General features: G+C 36.3%; 3 protein-coding genes across 3 annotated transcripts; 2 read left to right on the top strand and 1 right to left on the bottom strand.

The window, feature by feature from the left end:
- The first annotated feature begins 2,116 nt into the window (after positions 1-2,116).
- Positions 2,117-6,401, top strand: LOC141435159 (allergen Tha p 1-like). The gene is made up of 3 exons (XM_074097757.1): positions 2,117-2,224; positions 3,082-3,262; positions 5,756-6,401. Exons 1-3 carry the CDS (start codon positions 2,222-2,224, stop codon positions 5,956-5,958), a joined length of 387 nt encoding a protein of 128 aa, XP_073953858.1. The 5' UTR covers positions 2,117-2,221; the 3' UTR covers positions 5,959-6,401.
- An 86-nt stretch (positions 6,402-6,487) lies between these two features.
- Positions 6,488-9,655, top strand: LOC141435164 (ejaculatory bulb-specific protein 3-like). Its single transcript, XM_074097764.1, has 2 exons — positions 6,488-7,335; positions 8,647-9,655. Exons 1-2 carry the CDS (start codon positions 7,152-7,154, stop codon positions 8,832-8,834), a joined length of 372 nt encoding a protein of 123 aa, XP_073953865.1. The 5' UTR covers positions 6,488-7,151; the 3' UTR covers positions 8,835-9,655.
- A 1,006-nt stretch (positions 9,656-10,661) lies between these two features.
- LOC141435161 (allergen Tha p 1-like) lies at positions 10,662-12,809 on the bottom strand. The gene is made up of 2 exons (XM_074097759.1): positions 12,529-12,809; positions 10,662-10,912 (listed from the first exon to the last, which is right to left on the bottom strand). Exons 1-2 carry the CDS (start codon positions 12,719-12,721, stop codon positions 10,722-10,724), a joined length of 384 nt encoding a protein of 127 aa, XP_073953860.1. The 5' UTR covers positions 12,722-12,809; the 3' UTR covers positions 10,662-10,721.
- Positions 12,810-12,958: the final 149 nt, after the last annotated feature.

Raw genomic sequence — 12,958 nt, 5'->3', positions numbered from 1 at the left:
TCATGAAGCCAATGTATGGGAACCGCAAATTTTATCAGACTAATTTCAACAAAAGAGAATGCATTAGGTATAATAGTTATGTAGTTAGTCCAGCATTAACTGAGGTTGAAGGTTGAAGCAATCATTTTATACCACTTTCAAAATTTCACCCTGTAATATAATTGCCGGTGAAATTACTGGCACTTGAGGTATCCCATCTTAGGCCTCTCTAGGTTGGCAACGCATCTGCAATTCCCCTGATGTTGCAGGTGTCTATGGGCGGTGGTGATTGTTTGCCATCCAGTCGAATAAAAATAAAATAAAAATTATGACAAAATCATACCTAACATTAATAATACTTTTATCCTCAAAAATAGATATCACAAAACTGTAATGTTAAACCTCAATGTAATGTGAAATTATTGCTCCTCTTTTATAGTTAATTAGGAATGATTTTATCATGAAACTATGAAATTACCTCCAAAAGGCATACGAGTTTTAAGGAAATTCCTTAAAAAAATCTTGTAAAATCGTATTTTTGAACACCCTTTCAACATTATAGTCATTAGAAAGGTGCCAAAGCCAAGAGTTTGTTTGCATTTATCCAAAACTTATATATGGAAATGTTGAAATACATAGAATTGTTCCAGAGATCAACTACATGCAGATGCCAAATTTTGTTCAAATCCACTCAGCCGTTTCAGCGTGAAAGAGTACCAAACACAGACACACGATCTTTCATATTTATTATATCAGTAAGACCTAGTTCATACTATTGCGTCAAAACAAACAATGGCAGGGTTTTTGTTAATAAATGTAAACGACAAATTTTACTTCAGAAGACGCCGTTTTTACATCGCTTAATTCTTAGTGCTAATTGTTTGAGATAAAGTTAAATGAATATCAAAGTGTATGCGTAATTATCCACTGTATTGTTTGTACGTACTTAAAAACTCATGGAACTATTAGAATGGCCGTATTTCCCCTTCATGTTTATTATACAGGTAGATGAGGAATGGAATATTTTTTCTGATATTTTTCCTTGTTTCTGATTATAGTTTTAAGGCCATTTTTAAACCTGATCCATGCGCAAAAGAAGGTCTGCCGTCGTAGTTATCCGTTATATTTGCATTTTATAAAAATACTAGATTTTGCCCGCGGTTTCGTCCGCGTGGAATTCGGTGATCGCGCGCTGTTCCCTAGGGAACTGTGCATTTATTCGGGATAAAAAGTAGCTTATGTCATTCTCGGGCCCATAAACTATCTCTATGCCAAAAATCACGACGATCGCGCTCCGTTTCGACGTGAAAGACGGACAAACATAATAAACACACACACTTTCGTATTTATAATATTAGTAAGGATTATTTACATATCGTCACTACTTTTTAAAAAGCTTGTACCTATACTTACCTCTATATTTCGATAATTTTTGTAACTGAACTTCATGAACATTATTTTAAGAGACATTTTGTTGATGGAATTGATTTGAGATGAGATTTTTTTTTCAAAGTATTGACGATATGTACTTACAATTAACTTCAGAAAACCGTCTTTAGTTAAGGGAAATAATTTAAGTTTACCAAATATTATATTACAAGTACCCATGTACAGTGGAAAAAACTGAATCACACACCAGGGTAGAAATTTTATGCGCTAAATGTTATTTCGACGTTCTAAACGTCTACCAAAGAAATAATCCTTAAATTGATTATGAAAAGTTTACACCCTGGTGTCGTGTTTCCTTAACTGTAGAAGCTGTCTATAGTTATTACCTAAACTCCGTCTTCCACTTTATCTTTCTGCCATCATCAAAGCTTTGTTGGCTGACTACACTTTTTGTTCTCTTGCACTGTCATCCAACCTATACTATCTACTTACCCTTATTTTAAGTCAATTCGACCAATGCACCTGCCGATTTTGACTTGCAACATTTTACCAAAATATACATGCATAAAAGCTTGAAAAGAACTGATTCCTGTATACGTCAGATTACGTTGATTTTTGGCAAATATAACAACAACATTGCAACATTGTTGCGCTACCATCAACAGATTTTCGACTAGTTTCATATTATTTCAAAACATCCTGTGTACGCACTAACGACGTTTCAATACATCAATCACAGTACAACGTACTTGGGGACAAATTAGATGTTTTAACCGCGGGCGGAGCAGCTATATAAACACTAGTTAGTGCAACCGACGGCCATACGTCACCTGGATTCTGTTTACTTTGCACAATGGTAGGTCTTAGATATTTTGTTTAATAACTTAAAAAGGAAAAACATTTTTAAAACACCCTTTTTGCTGACAATACTTTGTTATTGCTTTGTCATCGGATATATACCAAATGCATACACATACCAAATTCCAAATCGACGGCATTATTAGAAGTAATTAAAACTTGTATTTTTAGTACGCTCTTATTAAGCTTCTGTGAACTTGATTTTCAACAAAGTATTTAAGTATTTACCGCAAAACTTGGCAATTATAAGTAGTTGATAATATCTACAATATGATATTTAATATCTAGCTGATTTTTGACGATGGAGTCGCAAGCTAGATGCTGGAACTCCAAGACAAAACAACTAACGGTGTATTTAAACCAACAATGGATCAGGGGCTGATGATGGTGTCAGTCAGACTTTTGGTTTACAATCAAAAGCGTGTTTTCTAGATTTTGAAACCATTATTTTATTATTTCGTGCATAAGATGGATGTGTTTCACCGTAATCACTGAACCACACCTCTGATGGTAAAAGGGAAGCGAAGATGTAAACTAAAATGGAGTACAAAATATAAAAAACGTGTCCATCCAACCTTGATTAAAAGAGAGCTATAATTTTGCATTTAGAGAGCTATAGACTCAATACCACTCTTCAGCTGACCTGAGACCAAGAACAAGAAAAATTGTTTCTTAATATAAGTTTCATGTTTTTAATTCAAATAGATTATTTTTGAGTGTTACTTGGTGTTGTGTGTTTTGGGTACTTTAAAAACGCTATGCAGTTTCGGCTCCGTCTTCAGTAGACCTTAACTCCTAGTTGCAAGTTCTATTTATCCTTCCAAAACTCCAAAATTTTTGCTTCAAAACTTTCAGATGCTCAAATATTACCTAGTTTTGTGCTGTGCGGTGTTTGCGCTGGCCGAAGAAAAATACACGGACAAATATGACAAGATAGACTTGGACGAAATCCTTGAGAACAAGCGGCTGCTCCAGGCTTATGTCAACTGCATACTCGATAAGGGCAAGTGTACTCCTGAAGGCAAGGAGCTAAAAGGTAAAAAACTCTTTAATATCTTCGTCTGTTTATGAACCGTCAGAAACTTATCTATATATACGTCCTCGTTGCGTCGTACTTCGTACTCCTCATTGCTGAGGCCGTAAAGCCCTCGTGAAAACAGCTTCTCTCTGACGGTGTCCTTCTATGCCTGTTTGAAAACGTGTACCTAGCGCTACGCGTAGTTGAGTTTGCCATCACGCTCCGGCACGATCAGTTGTTCAAGATTGTGACTTTCTTTTCTGGCTATAAGAAGTATTATTATATTCTCTTTGGCAATTGTCGCCCAAAAGTTTAGTGTGCCTACTTTGTGACTACTATAAATTATAAAATTCGAAAAACTCTGAGGTGCGAGCCTGGATATAGACCCACATTTTTCTGGTTGAGAGGCCATAAGTAACTAACCATATCACCACGGTTGTACATAATAAGTCAAAGCCACGTCACCACGTAATAATAATATAAGATAATAATAATAATAATATAAGATCTATCAAAGAGACTCAGAGATACGACAGGAGACCGAAGAGCTGGCAGTTTCCTCGCTTAACGCATCAGCCTTACGATCCAGCGGGGAAATGCTGCCAGCATCTTTGGTACCATGCCGCAGGGTCCATTTTTAGATTTATTCAGCTTATTTAATTTTATTTAAATTTATTTTTATTGTACCTAATCTACCTTTTATACTATTCTATCAATAAAAACAATTTTGTATAGAGTTACTTTCAGATTCAAACGACATTCGTACTAAATATAAGACAAAAAGCGTGGAAAAGGTGACAATAAATCTATAAATTATGCATTGTTTTTGACTGTCAACAGCACAGGTCACTCACCTTGACCTCATCCGTCTTCGGCTCGAGACTCGTTGCTATTGCTTCATACCTAGTTTTTTCATTAATACTCATAAATAAATCAGCAGACATATACCAGCAGCATTTTTAATAACTTACAAACAATTGTCGAATATCTAAAACTAGCAGAGTTTTTTTTTTATGTATGGTGAGGGCAAATTTTAATATGTGGGGCAAAATGTGGCGGAACAAAGACAAACTAAAATTAAGTTATTTAACAGAAGCTTAACAAACAATATGATGCATAATCCTACTAATGCAAAAGTTTGGATGAAAGTGCACATATGTTTTACACTTTCATGATGTTTTTTTTTTTGGTAAAATAGAATCTTTGGAACACCTAACATATGGGCTAATTTTTATCCTGATACTTAGTCCCGAAGGCATAAAATCTTAACCACTTCGTAAAGACATGAAATTGAACGTAAATTGATGATGATGATGTAATTTTCGAGAATCCCTAGAGTAGAGAGCGGATTATATTCAATTGCATATTAGAAAGAAAGAAAGAAAGAAAATACATTACTCACAACACAAAACACAACAGTATTATTAGGTACAAATAAACAACACAAAGGTATGTGTCATTACGGTTGTGAATCGGACGCCGTCAGCATAACGCTGAAGCGTTAAAAACACCCCAGCGCTGATTTTCAGCCAGCACCGTCGGAAACCCCTGGACCGTTATAAAAACATATTTGCATATGCATTTGCATATTTAGCCGGTTATCATCGGTTATTGCATATTTTAGCTAAAATCCTGTGATGACGCGTAGGTATTTCGACCGACTATAATTGCAATATTTCTGGGTATTAGCCAGAAGCAATAAATGCTGAAGTGCATCAAATTCAAATACCTGCCCAGTTAACTTAGTGGTCGTGCAACGGTATTTTTCCACTTTTAAAATTATTTTGAGTAATTGAAGGCACAGTTTTAGTACTGTACATTAGGATCAGCAGCTCGTTGTTAAAAATGTAAATATTTATTTGTCAGTGTCGATATTTAGCCTTAGTAAAAATGAAGAAATCAATTCTGCTAAAGTTTTGCTATGTTTGCCATACCGACAGATTTATTTTTATAAATTATCACAATTATACGCGGATTTTATGCTAATAAGTGTATCATCAACAACTAGTCGATCTAACAAGCTTAATCAGTCTAAGTATTCAATTCCTTTCTTGATTTAATGTTGCATATTTTAACAGTTTTCATGCATATTCTTAGAATTTATCACGCATATTCGCATGCATATCTGAAGCTTTTTATGTTGCATATAATACGGTCTCTACCTGTGAGAATAACGACGTTAAGTCCTATTTCTATTTAACTGCCAGACTTAGTTTAGTGATTACTCGCTAATGCATGCGAAGCCTCGGGTATAGTTTCATGAAATAAATTCACCATTGACATCTAATACTCGTTTTTTTTTTATTCGACTGGGTGGCAAACGAGCAAGTGGGTCTCCTGATGGTAAGAGATCACCACCGCCCATAAAAATCTGCAACACCATAAGTTTATCAGTGTCGTAGTTATTTTATTTAAATTAATTGACGATTATTCATTACAAAATGCATTGTTAAAATATTATTTCAAGGAATAAATAACATTTATCCATTGACCCGTGAAAATAATTTCCAGATCACCTCGAAGACGCTCTCCAAACTGGTTGCGAGAAATGCACCGAGGCTCAAAAGAAGGGGGCTACGAAGGTCATCGAGCACCTCATCAAGAACGAACTACCCACCTGGCACGAACTGACTGCTCGTTTCGACCCCGAAGGCAAATACAAGAAGATCTACGAGGAGCGCGCGAGAGCCAATGGCATCCAAATACCTGAGTAACGCGGCACGAAACCGCTATATTTCGGCCAATCAGAGTTTTGTACGGTTTTCTATGGTTCCTCTTTTAGGAACGTGTCAAAATACATAAAGTTCACAAAGAATACTGGACAAAATATATAATGGTCATTTAACATAATATATTTTCGATAATAGTCTCAATTTGATGAAGTTTTTGATCGTGTATTACTTAAGCAGATTGATTAGGTTAGGTTTATTTTATATGGCTCCTGTGAAGTCTATTTCTGATAAAAAAATACTTACAATATTATAATCATTGGTATTTTTTGGATCATTACCATCAAACTTTAAAAGTCATTTGATACATGTACTCCTTTTGAACGTCGCGAGTTGTTTATTTAAAAACGCATTATTTAAAGGTTTTCGTAGCCATTATTTATTATTGATGTTTTATTACGTTTCAATAAAAATATTTGTCAATTAAATTACTTTTCTTTGTTGTTTTTGGAATTCCTTAATGGTTTATTAGTTTGGATAGGCCTTCAGATATTCATTGGTTATTTTCAAAAGCAGAAATATAGCAATTCGACCTATTATTATTATTATTATTTCTTTGATTTGTACATTAGGTTCTTAATTTAGAAATTTAGGGGAATCGTTGTGCTAAGTTATCATATCATTTCTATTATCAGAAATTAATTAGTAAGTGTCATGGTTTAAATTCCTACTGAAATGTTAAGTCATGACGACTTTGTCTGGCACCGATATAACTTATCAATTCTGTGACTGCATCCTTTTGAAACAGATCCTATCCTACACTACGAAGTGCAAAATTTTAACTTCGTATCTTGTCTGCCCGCTGACGCTTATACATTATTTAATACGAGAGCGAGAGGGACGGTACGATACGAACTTCCAATTTCGTAGTAGCCCCCCAGGGTCAAATAGAAAAGCGGACACGGTCAAGACCATTATCGATCCCAGAAGTTTCTTGCATGAACAAGATCCAGTTGACGTAGTTTGACAGTAGTTCCGGAACAATAAAAAAGCAACATTATAATCATTAAAGAAAACAATAGACACTGTTTACATTAAGAAACAACTCAACCAGAACAATCAGAATCATAATTGAAGCAATTACAAAGCTGCAACCGCGTAATTAAATCACTGCGAACTGAAATAAAAGCCAATAGGTTCTTATTAAATCTTCAGTATTCATCGCTACTAATAGAAAGATGAATTGGTTCTTAGTGTTCTTCGGTTTCGGCCTTTTATGTTTGTCTCTTGGGGAGCAATACACTGACAGATATGACAGCGTAAACATTGATGAGATACTGGCGAACAAGAGATTACTGGTTCCATATGTCAAGTGTATGCTTGGCCAGGGACGCTGCACGCCGGAAGGAAAGGCACTTAAAAGTAAGTACCTAGAATAAATATTTATGACAAGTTAAATTCTAATTAAACATAATTTCAGGCTCTAGTTTAAGTGCGATACATGCATACATACATAAAAATGTGTTGTACCTAAATATATTTTGTCGTTGCCATATATTGTCAATAATAATAGCTGCTCGGCTTGATCTGAGGCAGGTGTTCAATATTGCCTCTTAAGGTATTATATCTCACCTTTTTACATCCTTTTTAGAACAAACAATAAATCGTCCGTATCCTGTCCTACTACCCAGAACATTTAAAACCACTTTTTGCAAAACTACATCAAGTTAAATAGCAAAAATATTAACCAGTTTAAAAACTGGTTTAGTTTCGCAGATGCTTGCGATACGGGGGACCCCGTACTCCGTTACTATCCTAAAGTTATTCTTCTGCATTCTCAGGCGTTTTTAGCTTCATTATCAGAAAGCCAAGAATATCTTGTTTATCTTTCCGACGTTTAAATTGTCAAGTTTTTTATGAAAATAACGCTACCTATTCCCATTTTCTTTCGAAGTCGCTTATTGAAAGTCGCAGTGCGAACAGTCTACCATAATACCCAAGGTGGTAATTTTTCAAAATGTTTCCTGATATTGTAAAGAGGTTTCATTTAAATTTATTTATCTTTACTTACCCTATTTTTTTGGCTCTCCCCACATTAAACGCGGAATCAGATGAAGCCGTTTAAAAAAAAAGCATTATGTAGGAGGTACGAAAAGTACGTCGATTGGCTCTGCTCTGCGAACGAAGATTCCACTTTGACAGACGCAGGCAGACACTGCATATTTCGCTATTGTTGGTCGACTAGATAGCAGTGGCGAAGCGGCCATAGAACTCTATTCCCACCGGCTTGCCTATTATTTACAAAATAGAACAACAAGAATACAGAATTTATGAAAGATGTAAACGATTTTTGCTTCGGCTTTAGCACGGAAATATCTGACGCCACGCCAGTGCTAAATAGCCCAGCTTGGCATCCTGGGTGCGTTCCCCGGTCGGGGCAGATATCTATTTGTATGAAAAATACAAATGTATGTTCGTTCTCAAGTTTTGGGTGTATGTACTCGTATGCCGTTGCCAAGTATGTCGGGGTAAGAAAAGGTTCGTTACTTTTGGACCTTAACGTAATTGAAATAGAGTTGAAAAGTGACGAACCTTTTCTTACCCCGACTATACCATAACACAAGCTTTGTTTACTTTAGTACTAGGTCAAATTAGTATCAAGTGTCAAGTACCAAGTGTCCCGTGGTATTTATTTATTATTGTTTTGCGACTAAATCTTACGTCATTTTCTAGGTCACGTTAATGACGCTATGACAACGGGCTGTGAAAAATGTACCGAGTGGCAGAGGAAGAGCGCCAGGAAAGTGGTGAAGCACTTAAAGGAACACGAGCAGGAGTACTGGGAGCAAATGAAGGCCAAATATGACCCGGGAGACAAGTACAAGCCCACGTATGAGGCCTTCCTTGCGCGAGATGATTAATTCTGAGAACATCAAGCGAGGACGAAGTGCTGCGAACGGCAGAAGCCGGTTTAAACAACACCTTGTATTATACGCGTGTGCATAGCTTGCTTGCTGTTTGAAGGAAAGAATAGATATGCGTGATAACATAAAATAAAATAAAAACGCATGTCACGAAATGGTTCCAAATCAGCAATCTGCTGGTACTGCGAACGGCAAATTTGCTTGTTGAAGTTTGGTTGCTCTTTAGTGCGTGCAATAGTAGGTACCTATGCATAAGGCGAAGTATAACTTAAACCCGTTGTCTTAAACCTTTGTCGTTCGCAAATTTTTCTTCACTTTTTATTTGCTCTGACGTTAGGGCATCGATTCTCATTCACGATACAGTAACTTTACAATGCTTAAGTTAAAAAAAAACCGCTTTATTTATGTTGAATGTACCTACATATCTCATACATAGGTACATTTTGTTAACATTTGTATTGATTAGCATTCGATACTTATACATGCACTGCACACATTTCCTATATTTGGATCAAAAAGATAAAAGCTTGTAAAAGAAAGGGGCATAAACTAGCACTGTAAATATTATGCAGCATACACCTATGGCTCCAAAATATTCTTGAAGTAAAATCGCAAGTGTTGCTAACAAAGAAAGCTTAAAAGCTTTCAAGATTTAGCTTTCAATATTTCAAGATTTATTTCTATGGTAGGCAACCTACCCAGGTAGGAAGTCAATTGATGATGTAAACGGTATTTTGTACCTGAATAAGTATCCAACTAACCTAATCTAACTTACCCTGAATAATAAAAAGATAATAAATGAAATGAAGTTTAAATAATACTGTTTTATTTTATTCTCAACATACTATCTTATGCTTATCGTATCGTTTGCTCCCATAGAAGAATAAAAAAGCACCCACGTGTGCGTATATCAACCAACACGCAGTGTAGGATTCCGTATGCGGCAAATATTCAATGTTAAGAGTCCCCAGTACGCTCGCGTCCCCATACAAACGTAGTTTCGTTCTAATTTACAAGCAGCACTACAGATCAAAACGCAACTTTGCAACTATAATGGGAGCAGCCATTACGATGCTTATAATTAGGTTTGGTCACAGAATAAGTAATAGTACAATGGTAAAATGTAACATCTTTCTTTCTTTCTAACAAAAATTAGCACTTTATATTTAGCGAACGGATCTTGAAAACGAAAAATGGTCGTGGCGCTTATAATGTTTTGGAAGATCAATCCAACGAGGATTATTCGCAGTAGTTCCTTTGGCAGTACAAAAAGGAGAATTATTAGTATGAAAAGAAAGGAAGTAAAGGAACTACTGCCAGTAATCCTCCAACGATAAAAAAACATGCCTATTTTACCCTTGGGGAGGTACCCTTAAATATTTTTTAATTTTGTTTTACCATCTTGTTGGCGTGGTTATATATATCAACTTATGCAAAATTTCAACTTTCTCGCGCTAACAGACTTTAAGTCAAGCCGCGGGTGTACGGACATGCGAAACTCTATTCAACTCTAACGATAAATGAAATAGAGTTCGTTATGTACGGTCAACCAGCGTTAATATCTGCTACAGCGGAGCGTGCAAAAATATCTGTCACATCCTTCTGGCCCTAGAAATAGAGTCATATCAGATTTATGCACGCTTTTGCTCACGCGTTGCTGGTGACTGTACGGTAAACATCCCATCCCACTATCTCACTGTTTGTTTGTTTATTTGTGTTATATGGAAAATTGCAAAACTCCCGTGGGATAGCGATAAAGGAATTCTACATGGACGGAGTCGACGGCAACGGCTAGTGTCTGATATAAAAATGAAATAATTCACCTCATATTTATTTAAATTGTTTATTTTAAAAGCACATCAGTCTTGAAATCTTAACCTAAATCTACGCGCTAATGGTTCTCAGTTCGTTCTCGTACTTGGTCACGTATTTCCGCTGGGGGTCGTACTTGTCCACGAGTTGTTCCCAGTAAGCTCCTTCCTTGTTGATGAGGTGGCCAATGACGCGGCGTGTGGCACTGCGCTGGGTATCCGTGCATTTCGCACAATAGTTTTCGAGGGCTTCTTTGATGTGAGCTGAAGAAAAATATTTTTATTTGTTACTTCTTTTAATATCAGTACCTGGGCGACCGAGCTCCGTTCAGGTTAAACTCGAAAACACAAGTTTTTTTAGAGATACATAAGAGTAAGCTATCGATTGTTCACCTTCGAAAACAACCACTTAGCAAATTTCGTCCAAATCGTGGGAGCCGCTCCCTAGGTCCCTGATATAAATAAATATCTAATATACAGGAATTGCTCGATTTAAGGTATAAGATTTGTCTTTTTATTAGCAAAACGTTCGCTAAATTAAGCCTAAAATTTAAAAAAAGAAAATGAGTCACACAGTACTCAAGAGTCGAGAACAAATATTCGAATTTTTCATACGTGATATCCGCCCCAACCAGGGTCGAACCCGGGCCCTCAAGATTTGGTTCTCTGACCACTCGGCTATCTGGCTGTCAATTCTACGGATATTGATAACATGTAATACCTGGTAGACGTAGGTAAGAATCTTTATTTTGTAATCTATTATCCTATATCCATCCATCCATTCATTTCAGAAAAGTTTGGGTAATCATTATCCCTCGACAAATTTGATGTTTTGACTCGGTAGTAATACCTACATATTGAAATGTTCAAAACTTTCCAGGGTTAAAAATTACCCTCTAGACACTTTTGATGAGTGTATTTAGAAACTGTCAGAAGCAGCTCGTCGTGATTTTTGGGATAGAGATAGTTTATGAGCCAGAGAGTGATATAGGCTCCTTTTTATCCCGGCAAAATACACGATTCCGAGGGAAAAGCGCGCTATAACCGAATTCAACGCGGGCGAAGCCCTTAGTTCTTTATAAATTCAAATAGATTTAACTAGTTGGATATTAACAGCCATTATGTTCAAAGCCTGCTTGATTATTCAACAAACATTGTCCAAGTCCTTTACGTTCACACTTGAGATCTAGCAAACATCTCGCCATTAAAAGCAAACTATTTAAACGTGACCAGCCTTCCCGCACGTGACAGGCAGACGAACTGAACTTTTAAAAGATTTACACAATTACAACGGGTTTCTTATAAAACCAGATCTGATGTTACTCGTACAGATAGCTGACGTTTAACAAAAGCACAGACATTTTCTTTGCCTTAGAATTCATGCAATATTGAACATTATCAAAATTATTATCTTTATCCCACACTTTTGCAACTTCGATTCCGTGAAAGAATAAAAAATTGGCTACACCTCAATATTGACTCTATGATTCCCAAATAATATGACTACCAAATTTCAAGTCTCTAGCTCCTGTGGTTTGGACTGTCCGTACATTATCTGTTAGCCAGTAAGTCACATAAAATACTAATAGGTACAAATATGCTAGCTAAACTACACTAAACTGAAAGTCAATCTTTATGCCATTGTCAATTTTGTTCTCACCCAAACACCTATTAGAAAATAAATTAGTAAACTCTTCGATGAACAAATACTTAAACACTAACCCTAATGTATAACGGAGTAAGTAAAGGTTCGTCACTTTTCAACTCTATTTCAATTACTTTAAGGTCCAAAAGTGACGATACTTTTCTTACCCCGACTCTAAAAACTATTACTACTACATGACAACATGAGAAAAAGACATTTAGATGTAGGTACTCACATTTCAATTCTTTGCCGTCCGGCGTGCACTTCCCTTGGCCTAGGAGGCACTTGACGTACGGTACTAGCAGCCTACGGTTTTTCAGAATCTCGTTCAAATCCACGCTATCAAACTTGTCCGTATATTTATCGCCTGGTCGGGCCGAAACTATCACTGCCAAAGCCACAAAACTGATCAAAAATGCAGCCCTCATTTTAAAAACAATGTTTTTGATCTATGGTTTTATTTTTTCTCTGGAGCTCGTTCTGTACTCGACCAGTGGTCAGTGTGATATGCCTCAAGTCAGTTAATTCTTTCTTTTATACTTAATAGAATACTGATGTTCCCTATAACTGTGAAACGGGTTTCTTGTGAGAATTTGCGGCACAGTAATTGATAGATGCGATGTCATCAATTTGTTTTTAGTTACGTGGGCGATTTGCGGTGGATT

The sequence above is a fragment of the Choristoneura fumiferana genome, chromosome 14 (genome assembly GCF_025370935.1).
Source record: "Choristoneura fumiferana chromosome 14, NRCan_CFum_1, whole genome shotgun sequence".
NCBI lineage: Eukaryota > Metazoa > Arthropoda > Insecta > Lepidoptera > Tortricidae > Choristoneura > Choristoneura fumiferana.
Note: the sequence above shows the minus strand (reverse complement) of the source record. Positions and strands in the feature narration are given on the sequence as shown.